Source organism: Amblyraja radiata, chromosome 21 (genome assembly GCF_010909765.2).
Source record: "Amblyraja radiata isolate CabotCenter1 chromosome 21, sAmbRad1.1.pri, whole genome shotgun sequence".
NCBI classification, from domain to species: domain Eukaryota; kingdom Metazoa; phylum Chordata; class Chondrichthyes; order Rajiformes; family Rajidae; genus Amblyraja; species Amblyraja radiata.
In genome coordinates, this window is record NC_045976.1 from 38,818,792 (window position 1) to 38,835,334 (window position 16,543).

At 41.9% G+C, this 16,543-nt stretch overlaps 1 protein-coding gene across 1 annotated transcript in view; it reads right to left on the bottom strand.

The window, feature by feature from the left end:
- net1 (neuroepithelial cell transforming 1) overlaps nt 1-16,543 on the bottom strand; it is a 78,578-nt gene that overhangs the window by 38,312 nt on the left and 23,723 nt on the right. Inside the window, 1 exon segment of the mRNA XM_033040132.1 lies at nt 6,998-7,060. Coding sequence (XP_032896023.1) covers nt 6,998-7,060 — 63 coding nt within the window.

A 16,543-nucleotide genomic window follows, 5' to 3' on the forward strand; every position in this document is an offset into this window, starting at 1 on the left:
CATCATTAATATCAATTAAAAAAAACACATATCTGGGCACAGTGATGGCTGTAATTTCCTAACTCAGTCTTGCTGCGAAAAGAGATGTTTCATGGAGTTGTCATTAAGAGTGCCTTCTTGATTGGGGCTGTATACTAATGAATTATAGGGCAGTGGGAATTCCATTTCAAGAACAAATCTCTGCCTTCACAGTAAGAATAAGATGACAAAATAGGCTAGTGCAATGCAACAATTAACCCAGCTGATAAACATGAACAGAGAGATGTGGAGACAGGATGGGTCTTTCTGCTGACTGGTTAGCACGCAACAAAAGCTTTTCACTGTGCCTCGGTACACGTGACAATAAACTAAACTGAACATGTAGAAGGGGTATAGTATCAGGCTGAGCAGCAGTCTGTTTGCAAGGGCTGCAATGAAATGCATTTTCTCCTTCAGAGGGCTGTGAATCTTGCTAAATGACAGAGCAGGCTCAAAGGGCCATATGGCATACTCCTGCTTATATTTATAATGTTGGCTTTGTCGACTCAAGAACTGAAACCGGAGAAGCAGTAGGCCTACCATTCCTTCAATCTGCTTTGACATTCAGTTAGATAATTTCTGATCCAATCATGGCTGCAAAACTTTATTGCTCTCTCTTCGTAGTTTAAATGGCTGAATACATTTAATGCTCTGCCTCCACAGATCTCTGGCAGAGGATAATTTTTAAAAGTCATAACCCTCAGGGAAGCAAGTCCTATTCATCTCTTTCTGAAGTGAGGAACCACTTAGACCCCCCCTCCCCACCAAATTACAAATAACGACAATGGGAAAAAAAACCAACCGGTGAGCATCTAATCTCTCAATCCTGGGCTGAATCCTATATACTTCAGTAAGATCAGCTCTCATTTTCCACACTCCTCTGATTTTAGGCCCAACTACACAACCTCTCTTCATACATTAATCCCTTTATTCCAGGAATCAATTCAGTGAACCTTGCCCGCACTGCCTCAAGCGCCAGTAATTCATTCCTTAAAGACGGGGACTGAAACCATTTGCAGGACTTTGTGTGTGGTCTTATAAACTTGCATTAAAAATCCCCAAGCAATTAAAGCCAATTTTCTATTAGCCTTTCTAATTACAAGTTAGCATTTTGTGCTTCCTGCGTCAGATCCCCAGATCCTTTTGTATCACAACATTTTGTAACCTCATTTCATTTCAGTAACAATTGGCTTTCTCGTTCTTTTTTGCAGTGTGAAAAACCTTACATTTTCCCACATTATACTCCATTTCAAAAATTGCTCACCCTTTGTAACATCAGCAAATTGGCTATAAGGTGCCTGATCCCTTTGTCCAAGTCATTAATAAAAATAGAGGAGGCATTAGCACAGATCTAACACAGTTCTAATCATCAGTAGGTGAATCGAGGACCAGAGGACACAGATTTGTGGTGAAGGGGAAAAGATTGAATATGAATCTGAGGGGTAATCTTTTCACACAAAGGGTGGTGGGGGTATGGAACAAGCTGTGAGAGGAGGTTGTTGAGGCGGGGGACTATCCCAACGTTTAAGAAACAGTTACAGGTACATGGATAGGACAGGTTTGGAGGGCTGTGGGCCAAATGTGGGCAGGTGGGACGTGTAGCTGGGACATGTTGGCCAGTGTGGGCCAGTTGGACCACGCTGTATCACTCTGACTCTCTGACACTCCATCACATACTGCCTGCTTTGTTAACTAACGGTCTATCTACGCAAATATAGGACTCTTATGCACTGTTATCTGGTTCTGTAATCTTTCATGTAGCACCTTATCAAATACCTTCTGGAAATCTAAATTAATTCTATTTGTTGGTTCATATTGACTTGGACGAAGGGACCAAGCAGACTAGAGCTAATTTGCTGTTAGCAACAATATCATGAATTGTTACTGTATTTGTGAATTTCCAATTATCTGGAACTAATCCAGAATTCAGGCAACTATAGGTCACTAATAAGCATGAAAGTTTCCAGATTTTGATACAACAGCTTAATTGAAGGTCATCTTTGGGCTGCAAAGACTTTTCGTCAAGGTTACAAGTTTCATGCAACTTTGACAAAATAGAAGCTGGTTCAAGTTCATCATAAAATATTTTTGGCACTATTCATGAAAAGTATCATGTTTATTGCATCCAAGTGTTACCCAATGAAGGAGAAGATGTAGGCCGTGCTATCCAAATCATAGCTTTGTAACTGCACCAAAATATGGCGAATGGGCCCCCGAGTCCATGCCAGCTGTCTGTCAAACAATCTGATTAATCCTATCCTCCTATGACTCTTTCAGATACATTCAATTTCAAAAGAGAAAAGATATTTGATAAAGACTTTAGTATACAAATTATGTTTTGTATTCTTGAATAGCTTGAATTAGAACAATCTTCCTACCATTAGTTGATAAGTTTAAACTTATTATTTTAACAATGGACAAATGAAGCAAGGGCTCCGTTTAATCAGTGACAAATCAGCATTTAATTGTTATTTTGGAAGTTGGAAATCCAAATTCTAGAACATTGTTCGTAAGACATTATTTGGGGGGAGGGGGATAATCAAAAAATTAAACAAACAAGATAAACTAGGACAAGACAATGAAAGGTAGAACACATTGTTGGGTGAGCCACTGTGATAAAGCATTCAATAGTTAGGTACATAGACGGCAAGAAATTGTAAGGCAGGGTGAACAATGGCGAGACATTTTTTGCTTTCCTTAATATAATTAAACAGAAATGGCAAGTTAAAGAAAGAGACAAGTTTCATGGTGGGGTTCGTGAAGGAGTTTAAATATTGGCAGGATTCAGAGTCAGGACAAAACTGCACTGTCTTACAGTGGTTGATTTATTGTTTTATGGGTTATCTATGCTCCGCAGCCCGATCATCTATGTATATATTATAGAAAGAATTTCATAGTTCCTTTTCAGGACCTAAGAATAATAAAGCACTCTTGACTTTATACCAATCACAACCACCATTAAACCAAGTTTGAAAAATACACCCCACCCAAAAAATAATAATAATCCCAAACCTAGTTAGAATTCCACCTCATAGCTCCTGGTGTACACCACGCCTGTTCATGGCACTGAGACAAACTGGAAATGCACATCCAAAAAATACTTCAAGTGCAGACAATGTCCTTCATTTGCTCTCCTGGAAATAAGCCATTTCCTGCTACCTGAAGCAAGTTTGAAAAATGACACTTCAACAAAAATCACCCGACATTGCCAGGTAAAGTTCATCCTCTCTCTTGGGGAGATATTATAGCCTGTTTATGGTGCTGGGACAAAGTGTGAATCTGTGAGTTAAAAGACGACCTTTGAATCTTGAGTTATCAATGTTTTTGCTCATGAAGGCCCTTACATATCACAGATTTATTACCTTGGATAATTGTAATTCAACTGTAAATAGCAGCAAAATATAGATTAATCAAGTTAATCTGTCATAGTTTTATGCTTCCTTAATTTCCAGAATTTGTCCGATTTTCCTTCAAAAATATCTTCATGCCACCCGTCAAAAAATAGTTACACTCTCCATTCCCAAAACCTTGCAGTCTTCTCCATCGCATCCAAATTCTCTTTGTTTCACAAATGCTCTTCTTTCCCATCAATAAGAGTGGAAAATATTTATTTTATCAATTCTTTATCATCGAAAACACATCCATGCTGAAAGCCAAGACAATGGTGGATAAGCTCAGAAAGGTTTTAACTTTTATAATCATTTTAATGCTGCGGTATCAGTAATAGAGTCATAGTCTTACAGCAAGTAAGCAGGCCTATTGGCCCAACTTGCCAACACCGTTCAACATGTCCCATCTACACTAGTCCCACCTACCTGCATTTGGCCCATATCCCTCTAAACTTCTCCTATCCATGTACCTGTCTAAATGTTTCTTAAATGTTGCGATAAGATCTGCCTCAACAACCTTCTCTGGCAGCTCGTTCCATACACCTTTGCGTGAAAAAGTCACCTGTCAGATTCTTATGAAATCTTTCCCCCCTTAACCTTAAACCTATGTCCTCTGGTTCTCGATTCCTCTATCTGGGCACAAGACTCTGTGCGTCTATCCAATCTATTCCTCTCATGATCTTATACACCTCTATAAGATCACCTTTCATCCTCCTGTGCTTCAAGAAATAGAGTCCTAAGTTGCTTAACCTCTCCCCTTAGCTCAGGCCCTCGAGTACTGGTAAAATCCTCGTAAATCTTCTCTGTACCCTTTCCAGCATGACAACATAGTAACATGGAAAATTCCAAGTTCAGTCTTTGTTTTATTAACATAACATAATTACATTAACATAACATAACATAATAACATTAACCTATTCAGATTAGTGGCAAGCCACTTCAGTTGCATCATATAATTGAAAGTGCGAGATTCTGGGAACCATTTTGTTTCTCATCGTTATTTATAGGTTCTTGCTTCCAAGTTCCTAACTGGTGATAATGTTGGTGAATTCTTGTGTGTAACTCTTCAGGTTTGTAAGTGACAAGGAGCTTCTTGGGCAAGAAGCTTGGTCTGATGGCACTCAAGGAACACGTCTCAGTGGGAGTTGCATCCTTTCTAGACTATATCATAGGGAAAGGGATACAAGAAAGTAAAAATACCCAATGAACTTTAAGAAGCACTTGATTTGGCAAGCCTTTCAATATTGCACAATTGTCAGAGTGGCACCACTGACAAGGGAACCAACACAGTTCTCAGAGGGGTGAAATACGAGCAGCAAACAGCTTGAATCACGCAACTGAAAGCACTAGACATGCTGAAGAAAGATGATCTTATAACTTCAACACATGCATATGTTGACAGAAATCTAAAACTTGTTAGACATACAAATCCCTAATTTTACAAAATATCCTTTGTTCATTTGGCTCCCACAAGTGAAACCTTTCTTTAGTGTAATCTATTATTAGGAGTGCACTCCTGTATTGCTGGCGTCTCAAATGTTTTGTAACCTGGGCAAGGTATTTGACAGGTTCGAGCTCTACATTGTTCACTGATGTTGTCACTATATGGCTCATTAGCTAAAAATAATGCTTGAATACACTTTTCAATGGTGCCAGCCTTGCATTTCTGAAATACAAACAGTGCTATTATAGATAAGCACTATAATAGTATAGAACATTTCAATATACCATTACATTCTAATGCACAAAACTTCAAATGTTTTATTCCATATTCCCTAAGACATGAATGTAGTACAGATTTACAAAATAGCGCTCAGTTAAAGGAATTACAATCCAAACCCAGCACCATTTGGTGACTAAATAAGCAAGATTATACACACTATTGCCCACTTTCTCAACCTATCTACAGTATATCCGGTTGCACAATCCAAATATGTTCTTTGCCACAGGCCCTTACACCCATTTTTGAGTTATCAGCAAACTTGGATACCCAACTGTCACCCTACTTCAAGTCATTAATATTGTTAGTATGGACCAAGAACTGATTCTTGCAACATTCCATTAGTTACATTCTTCTAGCCTGTAGAAAAAACCCACAATTTATTGCAACGTTCTCTCTTCTTTGTAATAACCAGTCTTCAGTCCAAGTCAAATCCAAATACAAGTCGATACTGTCCCGAAAGAAATTAGGCCAAGATTTTCCATTTTCAATAGAAGGCTCTTTTTTCAAAGGTGGAGCAACATGTGAGAATGAGAACTGAACTCCAGTGGTTTTATAGTCACATGGAAAATGCCTGCAAGCAGTACACAATGCTGGAAAATTTCAAAAGATTTGGACCAAAGTCAGGCTTTCAACCCATGATATTCTTGCTGGAACTTCAACTCAAACCATCTGCTCTATTCCATCCTCTTTGCTCATATTCCTCTCCTGTTCCCCTCTTTCAGCCTATGCAAGTACTAAACCCCCCGGGGGTGGGGTGGGGGGTTGCAAACTAATCCTAATTGAAAACTTTAACGCGTCAGTTATGTGTGGCAAATGATTCAATGAACAGACGACTTTTTGCATAAGAGAAAATTCTCCTAATCATAATTCCAATTGACAGCCTCTTGTTGTTGATGCAGCAGAACGTAGAGATACCCATATACCGTTTATCCTTTCAGAACATTGACTACACTCCCCTTAGCTACCTTTGTTCCAGTGAATAAGTTCACATTTTGCAGCCATTTCTTTGTAATTGAGCCAATTTGACAGAAAAGATAGTGAAAGATTGTTTTTTTGAATTGCCACATATATGGTGATTATTGGGTCACTTCAGGCATGACTACATAGTCTTGGACAAGACGACTTGCAAAGGTGGGAATAACAGGCTATAGAGAATAAACAGGTGGATATTTGAAGATAATCTTACCCCTTTCATGTGTATTTTTCTGATGCCATTCTACCATATGCCACATTTATTAAAATTTCAACTTCAACTTACTAGTGGATTTGATCTCAATATGTTGGCAATACAAAAATGAGTTACAGTATTTTAATGATGCTGCCTATGTAAAATATGTAAGATAGAGTAAATAATAGAAAGGAACATAACACAAAATAGATTTACCTTCTTTAGTGCACCTACTGGCTCCTAAACATAAGCCCAAATGATCTGGCTTTCAATTCAACATGATATGAAACCGTTCCCGCAACTATGCTCAATACATAAACATGAAACAGAATAACATCCATTACAAAAATGTTTCCAAATAATCTGCTCTACAGTCCATCAAAGCAGTTGTCTCACCTAAATGTGCTGGTTCATTTCACATGAGAAAGATCTGCAACTGAAAAGCAGACATTCTTTGAAGTTCCAGAGTACTTTCCATTAATTGTGCCAATTTATTCAACTCTCCAATTTTTCCATTGAGTATGGAAAAATTCCCAACATGAATGGAGCATTTAACTTTTGTTTTTGGCACTCTGTCTCTTTTCAATACAATCATTCAAATCACCAGCTTCTTGCAAACACAGAATTAATGAAGGCAATGACCATGTGACTCCTTGTTCATGATTCAAATCTGTTGGGCTATAAAGCAAGTCATCATACCTTAACATCTAAGCTGCAAAGACTGATGGCATCGTCATCTTTCGCCCTCCGTTTTCTTTTCTTCTGAAGGAAAAGAAATAAACTTAGCAAGTTTTCGAATAAATACATTTGAAACAAAATATTATAGTTCAATCTACAAAAAAAATCAAATTAACTGTAACCAAATGCCTTATAGAGTCATAGTCATAGAGTGATAGTGTGGAAACAGGACCTTTGGCCCAACTCGTCCACACCTGCCAACAATGTCCCAGCTACCCATAACCCTCCAAACCTGTCCTATCCATTTACCCGTCCAACTGTTTCTTAAATGATGGGATAGTTCCAGCCTCAACTACCTCCCCTGGTTGCTTGTTCCATACACCCACCACCCTTCTGTGTGAAAAAGTTACCCCTCGGATTCCTATTAAATCTTTTCCCCTTCACCTTGAACCTTTATCCTCTGGTCCTCGATTCCCCTACTCTGGGTAAAAGATTGTGCATCTACCAGATCTATTCCTCTCATGATTTTGTATACCTCTATGAGATCTCCCCTCATCCTCCTACGCTCCATGGAATAGAGACCCAGGCTACTCAACCTCTCCGTATAGCTCAGACCCTCCAGACTGGCAACATCCTCGAAAAAAATTTCTGGACCCTATCAAGCTTGACAATATCTTTCCTATAACATGGTGCCCAGAACTGAACACAATACTCTAAATGCAGTCTCAACAATGTCTTACACAACTGCAACATGACCCCCCAACTTCAATACTCAATACTCTGACTTATGAAGGCCAAAAGTGCCAAAAGCCTTTTTGACCATCTTATCTAACTGCGACTCGACCTTCAAGGAACCATGCACTTGTACTCCTGGATCCCTCTGCTCTATAATACTACCCAGAGGCCTACCATTTACTGTTTCGGTCCTGCCCTTGTTCGACGTCCCAAAATGCAACACCTCATACTTCTCTGTAGTAAATCCATCAACCATTCCTCCGCCCACCTGACCAATCAATTCAGATCCTGCTGCAATTGTTCACAACCATCTTCACTATCTGCAAAAACACTAACTTTTGGATCATCAGCAATCTTGCTAATCTTGCCCTGTATGTTCTCAAATCATTGACAAACAGTAACGGGCCCAGCACCGAACCCTGTGGCACACCACTTGCCGCAGGCCTCCATTCTGAGAAGCAACCTTCCAACATCACCCTCTGCCTCCTTCCATGGAGCCAATTTGCTTTTCATTCATGGGATCCTTGGATCCCATGAGATCTAACCTTCCAGAACAGCCTACAATGCGGCACCTTGTCGAACGCTTTACTAAAGTCCATGTACACAACATCTACAGCTCTGCCTTCAACAACCCTTTTGCTCACGTCTTCAAAAAATTCAATCAGATTTGTGAGACACGACCTCCCACGTACAAAACCATGCTGACTATCCCTAAACAAGCCCTTGCCCATCCAAATGGTATATCCTATCCCTCAGAATACTCTCCAGTAACTTACCAACTACAGATGTTAAGCTCACCGGCCTATAGTTCCCAGCATTTCCCCTGCAGACCTTCTTGAAAAGAGGCACAACATTTGCCACCCTCCAGTCCTCAGGCACCTCTCCTGTACTTGTGGACGACTTAGAAATTTCAACCAGGGTTCCCGCTTTACAACATTTACACAAGCTTTACAAAATGGCACCTGGATTAGAGTGTATTAGCTAGAAGGAGCGGTTAAACAGGGCTCTCACTTAACTTTTTTTCTGTTTCCAGCCGGGCGACCTAGGCAGCTTTTTAGGTTGCCAAATGGCAGTTTAGGTGGTCATTTAAGATGCATGACGCGTGCGATAATGACGCGTGCAATAATGTGCTCGGACAAAGTGCGTAGTTACCAGTCGGAATTATGCTCAATGAAGCATTCACATATTATTTCTGCTTCAAATAAAGTCAAAAACTAAACATATTCATCAATCAAGACATGATATATACACAATGACAAGCAGCAAAATTATAATACAGTATATACAGTATCTCAATCTTTTTACACATTGCAATGAATGCAATTTCTATTATTTCTTTCCACTTCCAAACAAAAATGTGGTTGGATTATTCAGCATATGATCAACCTCGATGAGACCAAGCGCAGGCTTGGCGATTGCTTCGCACACCACCACTCAGTTCGCAATAACCAACCTGATCTCCCGGTGGCTCAGCACTTCAACTCCCCCTCCCATTCCGAATCCGACCTTTCTGTCCTGGGCCTCCTCCATGACCACCGCAAATTGGAGGAACAGCACCTCTTATTTCGCTTGAACATTGGCTTGTCCAATTTCAGGTAGTCCTTGCTTTCTCCATCCTTCCCCTCCCATTTCCAGCTCTCGCACAGCCTGCTGTCTCCGCCTCTTCCTTTATTTTTCCCGCCGCCCCCCCCCCCCCCCCCCGACATCAGTCTGAAGAAGGGTCTCGACCCGAAACATCGCCTATTCCTTCGCTCCATAGATGCTGCCTCACCCGCTGATTTTCTCCAGCTTTTTTGTCTACCAACGGGATCCCACCACTGGCCACATCTTCCCATCTCCTCCCGTCGGCTTTCCGCAGAGACCCCTCCCTCCGTAACTCCCTGGTCAATTCGTCCCTTCCCACCTGGTATTTTTCCCTTGCAACTGCATGAAATGCTACACTTGTCGTTTTACCTCTCCTCTTGACTCCATTCAAGGACAAGAGCAGTCTTTCCAGGTGCGGCAGAGGTCCACCTGCACCTCCTCCAACCTCATCTATTGCATCCGCTGCTCTAGGTGTCAGCTGCTCTACATCGGTGAGACCAAGCGTAGGCTTGGCGATCGCTTCGCCCAACACCCCCGCTCGGTTCGCAATAACCAACCTGATCTCCCGGTGGCTCAGCACTTCAACTCCCCCTCCCATTCTGAATCCGACCTTTCTGTCCTGGGCCGCCTCCATGGCTAGAGTGAGGCCCACCGTAAATTGGAGGAGCAGCACCTCATATTTCATTTGGGCAGTTTACACCCCAGCGGTATGAACATTGACTTCTCCAATTTCAGGTAGTCCCTGCTTTCTCCTCCCCTTCCCAGCTCTCCTTCAGCTCACTGTCTCTGCCTCTTCCTTTCTTCTTCCCACCCACCTCCCCCCCCACCCTCACATCAGTCTGAAGAAGGGTCTCGACCCGAAACGTCGCCTATTTCCTTCACTCCATAGATGCTGCCTCACCCGTTTCTCCAGCATTTTTGTCTACCCATTCACACAAGTTCAGTTATCCCACTTTTCTCACCCACTCCCTACACATTAGGGGCAATTTTACAGAGACAAGTTAACCTACAAAGCCAATGCATCTTTGGGATGTGGGAGGAAACCCACACGCTTGCATGGAGAATGTGCAAATTCAACACAGACAGTGCCCGAGGACAGGATCGAACACAGATCTCTGGCGTGTGAGGCAGCAAGTCCACCAGCTGTGCCACTATATTTTGTTTTCCAACACACATAAAATCATATGTTGATATGATTGGTCACTAAAAAAAACCTATCAATTTTCAGTCTTAAATCGCTAAGTGACGCTATGTCTCAGAGTTGAACGATAGGTGGCCCGGGTGCTTGCCAAGCTGGGAAAAAATGACACGGCTTTTAGGTTGCCCGGCACCCGGGCAACCGTTAATTTCGAGCCCTGTTAGACATTTAGATTGTTTTCTCTGGAATGTTGGAGTTTGAGGGGGGACTTAATAGAAGTATATAAAATTATGAGAGGCAGAGATAAGAGAGACAGCCAGAACCTTTTCCCAAGGTAGAAATGTCAAAGATGTAGGGGCATAACTTTAAGGCGAGAATGGGAAAATTTAAAAGAGGTGGGTAGAGCAAGTTTAAAAAAAAGTGGCGGGTGCCTGGAACGTGCTGCCATGGATGGTGGTGGAAGCAGATACAATAATGGCATTTAATAGGGTTTTAGATGAGCAGGGAATGGAGGGGTATGGATGATGAGCAGAAGAGAACAGTTTAGTTTATTATTGTCACGTGTACCGAGGTACAGTGACAAGCTGTTGTTTCTGTGCTAGTCAATCAGAGACATGACATGGCATTATGTTCGGCATAGACATTGTGACCAAAGGGTCTGTTCCTGGGCTGTCAGGTTCAACATTCTAAATCGCATCACCATTGAAATACAGTTCACATTCGCACTCAAAGGCATAGTATTTTGCATCACAGAGCTTTCAAACACATCTGCAAATCACAAACTAACTGATCTTGACCAGTCTGAAGCCAATTCACACCTTCACTGCATTTTTAACACCAGTCTACATTTTGTCCTTGGTAGACAAAAGTGCTGGAGAAACTCAGCAGGTGCAGCAGCAGCATCTATGGAGCGGGGGAAATAGGCAACGTTTCGGGCCGAAACTCTTCTTCCGACTGACACCTCTGGTGGTCTGTCCCTCAGTTACTGAGCTCCTTTCCTTCCCACAGAGAAAGTGAGGGTTTCCATTACCCTCACCTTCTCCACTCCCCAATATGTTGACAAATTTATGCTTTTTTAGTTATCTCTGGGAAGACCAATCACCTTCAAAAGTAAAACAGAAATATAAATTGTGTCCAATAAGTTTTGTTCCAGTGCTGATATAAAAGTTGATTGCTTACTTCCCCCAGTTATGAAGAATATCATTCAATGGGTGGTTTTTATTTTCCATCTCCTACATAAAGTTTCATTAATTAATAACAGAACTAAATAAAACTCACTGGTGCTATCAAAAGCGACATTGTTTAGTTTAGAGATAGTGTGCGGAAACAGGCCCTTCAGCCCACCGAGTCGGCGCTGACCAGTGATCCCTGTGCACTAACACATTCCTACACACTAGGGACAATTTACAGAAGCCAATTAACCTACCAACCTGTATGTCATTGGAGTGTGGGAGGAGCTCCCGGAGAAAACCCACGCAGTCATGGGGAGAACGTAAAAACCCAGTAGACAGCACCCGTAGTCAGGAGCGAGCCCGGGTCTCTGGTGCAGCAAGGCAGCAACTCTACCACTGTGCCACTCTCTCGCCACTCATATATAGCAAAGCCTTTCACAACATTAGTTTGCATAAAACCTACTGTGCCCATTGGGAAAGAGGGTCATAACAGAAATTCATCATGCCTTGAACTCTGTAACATCTGTCTGAACATATAATTCTGCACATAAGTAAGCAGCTTATGTGAATTCAGATTTTCAAGACACCAGCAAGAGCAACAACCTTGAGATTAAAAAAAAAAAAATTTGTTGCATTACATTCTGTTCTTCCGGGTGACGTCAAAGCCTAGTATCTTGTATATTGTCTCAGCGTACTATTCCTATACACTTGTACTTAGTCTAAGATTGTGCTTATGTATAGTACAGGTGCACAACCTTTTATCCGGAATTCCGGAAACCGAAAAACTCCGAAAACCGGCCATTTTCCCCAGGATGTCGTCTGCACACCAAAGCTCGCGTTTGGCGCCAAACTTGACCCGAAACGACCCACGGTCAACCCAGGTCTGTACTACTGTAGCGGCTGCCTCCTCCCCGGAGACCGGGGAGACACTTAAACATCTGTAAATCATTGCTTAAATGTTAGTCAGTTAGTTTGGAGGGCTTTTATGTGAAGGGGGAAACTTTAATTCTTAGTCCCCTACCTGGTCGGAGAGGCGGGGAGCGGTCAATGCCTTACCGGGTCGCCGTGCAGTAAGCTCCGGAGCGCTGTGGCCGCCGATTCCCAGCTGGGGCTGCGGGCGGCGCCGGTTGTAGCTCCGACCCCGGCAACTCTATCCCTGGCTGCGCGGCGCTCCAAATCCAGCGCGGCCCGCGGCCGGACGCCCGCAGCCCCAGCACCGCTGTGGCCGCCGACATGTTGTGTGTCGGCGGCCACAGCGCTCCGGAGCTTGCCGCACGGCGACCTGGTAAGGCATTGCCCGCTCCCCGCCTCTCCGACCAGGTAGGGGACTAAGAATTAAAGTTTCCCCCTTCACCCCCCCCCACCACATAAAATCCCTCCAAACTAACTGACTAACATTTATGCAATGATTCCCCGGTCTCCGGGGAGGAGGCAGCCGCTCCAGACTTTTCAAGCCGCCCGCGCTACCTACCTAATCTACGCTAAAAATCTTCCATTCGGAAATCCGAAAAATTCCGAAATCCGACAAGTGTCTGGTCCCAAGGCTTTCGGATAAAAGGTTGTGCACCTGTAATACTTTTACTCAACTCATAAAAAGATTTTCACTCCCTTGGTACATGCGATATTAAAGTACCATTGTTTATGGGCTAATAGAAATATTGTTGGCGAATTTCTCCTTATTTTATCTGGCTTTTGCGAATGATAAGAAATGTATCTGTAAAATTATTTGACCACAGAACTGGCACAAACAAAATCCATTGCGGATCCAATCCTTTGAGACAACAGGAAATAAAGATGTTATTTTGTTTAGGGAGTGTAAAAAGAGGTTCTTGGCAAAGCTCAGTACTTCTGTAGGCAAAACAGCGAGCAGGAACAACTGGTCAGCAACCTGAAATAATAAAAGAGGTGGCAGTTCAGAGATACCACCTTCAGAAAGGGAACATCAGTGCCAAGCAATGTGTTCTCTTTGGAACAGAGGATATTGAGAGAGTTTAATTATATGTTCATATAAAGAACGGATATGAAAAACTTATTTTCTTTAAAAGCAGCTACAGTTTAGTTTGTCACGTGAAGTGAGGTACATTGAAAAGCGGCCAATAAACAAGGTGCATTGATTTAAATTGATTGGTGAAGGATCAGAAGTATGATGAGGATTTTTTTTTCCACCCTCATACAGTAGGCAATGAACCTGGAACTCAAAGCCTGAGAGCTTGGCTGTCAAAGAAACACTCACTGCATTGACTACGGGTTTTGTTGTGCTTAACCTACAAATCTACAAAACAAGGACAGGAAATGAGGTTAGACTAGATAATTCTTCTTCTGCTACAACTGGCATAATGTTCCAAATGTCCTCCCTCTGTGCCAGCAATTTCTGAGATACCTTAGAATTGTGTGAAGGGTCCTTCATAATTTTAGAAATGTGATCCCTTCCTTAACCGAGTGAACCACACATTCATAGCCACAAACTTAACAATGACCAGTTAAATTCCAGAGGTGTTCCTTCAAAGCATTTATTTAAATTCTACAAGTGGCTCTAATTCACAACAAATACATTTTAACTTGCGGGCACAGCGGTAGAATTGGTGCCTCACGGTCCTGTCTGTACGGAGTTTGTACGTTCTTCCTATGACATGCGTGGGTTTTCTCCGAGATCTTCAGTTTCCTTCAACACTCCAAAGACGTACAGGTTTGTAGGTTTGAGTCTGAAGAAGGGTTTCGGCCCGAAACGTCGCCTATTTCCTTCGCTCCATAGATGCTGCGGCACCCGCTGAGTTTCCCCAGCAATTTTGTGTACCTTCGATATTCCAGCATCTGCAGTTCCTTTTTGAACAGGTTTGTAGGTTAATTGGCTTAGTATAAATGTAAATTGTCCCTAGTGTGTGCAGCATTGTGTTAATGTACGGGGATTGCTGGTCGGTGCGGACGCGGCGGGCCGAAGAACCTGTTTCAGCGCTGTATCTTTAAACTAAATAAAGTAAACTAATTAGAAGTCCTCCATAACTTGATAATATGTGATATCTCTTTGAAATAATAGCATTAACCACATTTTAAATGCTCGCAAAAAATATTTTTTGCACAAAACATGGTTACGTACAAAGTACCAGTTTCAAATTGCTTCTTAGAAAGGTGTCAATGTGTTTATTTGCTCAGCTACATCAGGACAAACAGCGAGTTTCCATCTGGAAACTTTGTGTTTTGGCTTCTTACCTACACAAAGCATGAATCTTTTCTTCTTTTCCCCTTCAAATTGTGTGATACATCAGGGTAAACTCTCTTTATTTGAAGTAAGAAAGCTTCATGCAACACTCACCTTGAGTAAAAGTTAAAAATAAACCACTTGGAAAGTGATCCAGCCAAATCAACATCATGGTTCTCTAAAAGTTGTAACAGCAGTGTAAATGGTCTCCTCAGTCACTTCCCCTGATGTAAATGAAGGAATGACACTTATTTGCCACTACAAAGTGACTGACAAATAACCACTGTCGGGCAAACCGATCCATGGTTATGTATTTAAAACACTGTGCTGCATCATTGTTAGAAGTGTTAATGTTTCCCTCCTCACCAAATAACAGTTCTTCTCACATTACCATTAAAAAGATCCCATGGCACAGAGGAACATTTAGTCCATCTTCTTTGTGCTGATGCAGTGCAGATCATCTTTTTCTATCCCTTTCCCTTACTCTTTTCCTAAAGCAACCGTATTACTGCTTTTCAGATACATATCCAATTGCCTCCTCAAATCTATTGAATCTGCTTCCATCAACCAAAATAAACCACTTGGAGCTCTTTTGGGGCTTTTACTCTAGGTGAGTGTTGCATGAAGCTTTCTTTCTCTTCAAATAAAGAGTTTACTCCGATGTATCACACAATTTGAAAAGGGGAAAAGAACAAAAGTTTCATGCTTTCCATCAACCAGACACCGCATTCAAGGCGATAACATGCTAAGTGAGTAAAAACACGTGAAAAAGTAGGTTTTGGAGTGCTACTTCTGGCCAATTTCAGGCAACCAACATAAGTGGTCAACATTTAGCACTTCTCTATTCTTGAGCAACTTCATAATAACTTGATTGATACTTTATTGTCATGTGTACTTGGTACAGTGAAATTATTTGTTTTGCATACAATTCACAGGTTTTCAGAGTCGCCACGTATAAGGTGGTGACAAAGTTACAAAAGTATTCAATATAGTCCATTCATTCCCTCCCCATCCCTTGTTTCGGTGGCCCCCCACACCACGCCAGGTCTCTCTTTGTTCTCTCCTCCCCCCCCCCCATGCTGGTCTTCCTTGGTTGTCAGCGGCGTGTCCTCGACCAACCACATTCATGCGAGCCTGCCCCCGGCCAAACACCAGCATTCACACGAAGGGCTGAATTGACACGGTATTAATATTTCCCTGTAGTGTTTGCTATCGTTGGGAATGGGCAGGTAGATGTTCCATCCTCATAACAACTATTATAACATAACACCTTCTTCACAATACTACTTGTTATAAATCTACCCTTCAAGAAGTCACCCATCAGTGGAATAGATAGGCCTACAGATGTTACAGATTGTTACAAGTTCCTCGCTCTTTGTAGATCCTTCCTTATTATTGAGATTTTTCTTTACCATGAAGCTCAATCCAAAATAACTATTTACAATGTAATTTCTGTATATCTCATTATCAATTATCTCATCCTCTTGTGGATAAATGTACAGGCGACTATATTATTGGGGAATGTGTTAGTTGAAAACTAACATCTTCCATAATGAGCTGATTAAAGAGTGTCAGAATGGGAACAGTTTGAGGAATGAGCCCCACTCCTCTGGCACCCCTGTATTACTGGGGTCGCCTTTACCTGCAGAGGTGCTAATCTGTTTTCTATTACATACTAGTTCACTCTGGTCCCCATCTTCTTCATAGTCAGTTTTGGTTCTAAAGGTTTCCCCATCCTGCCC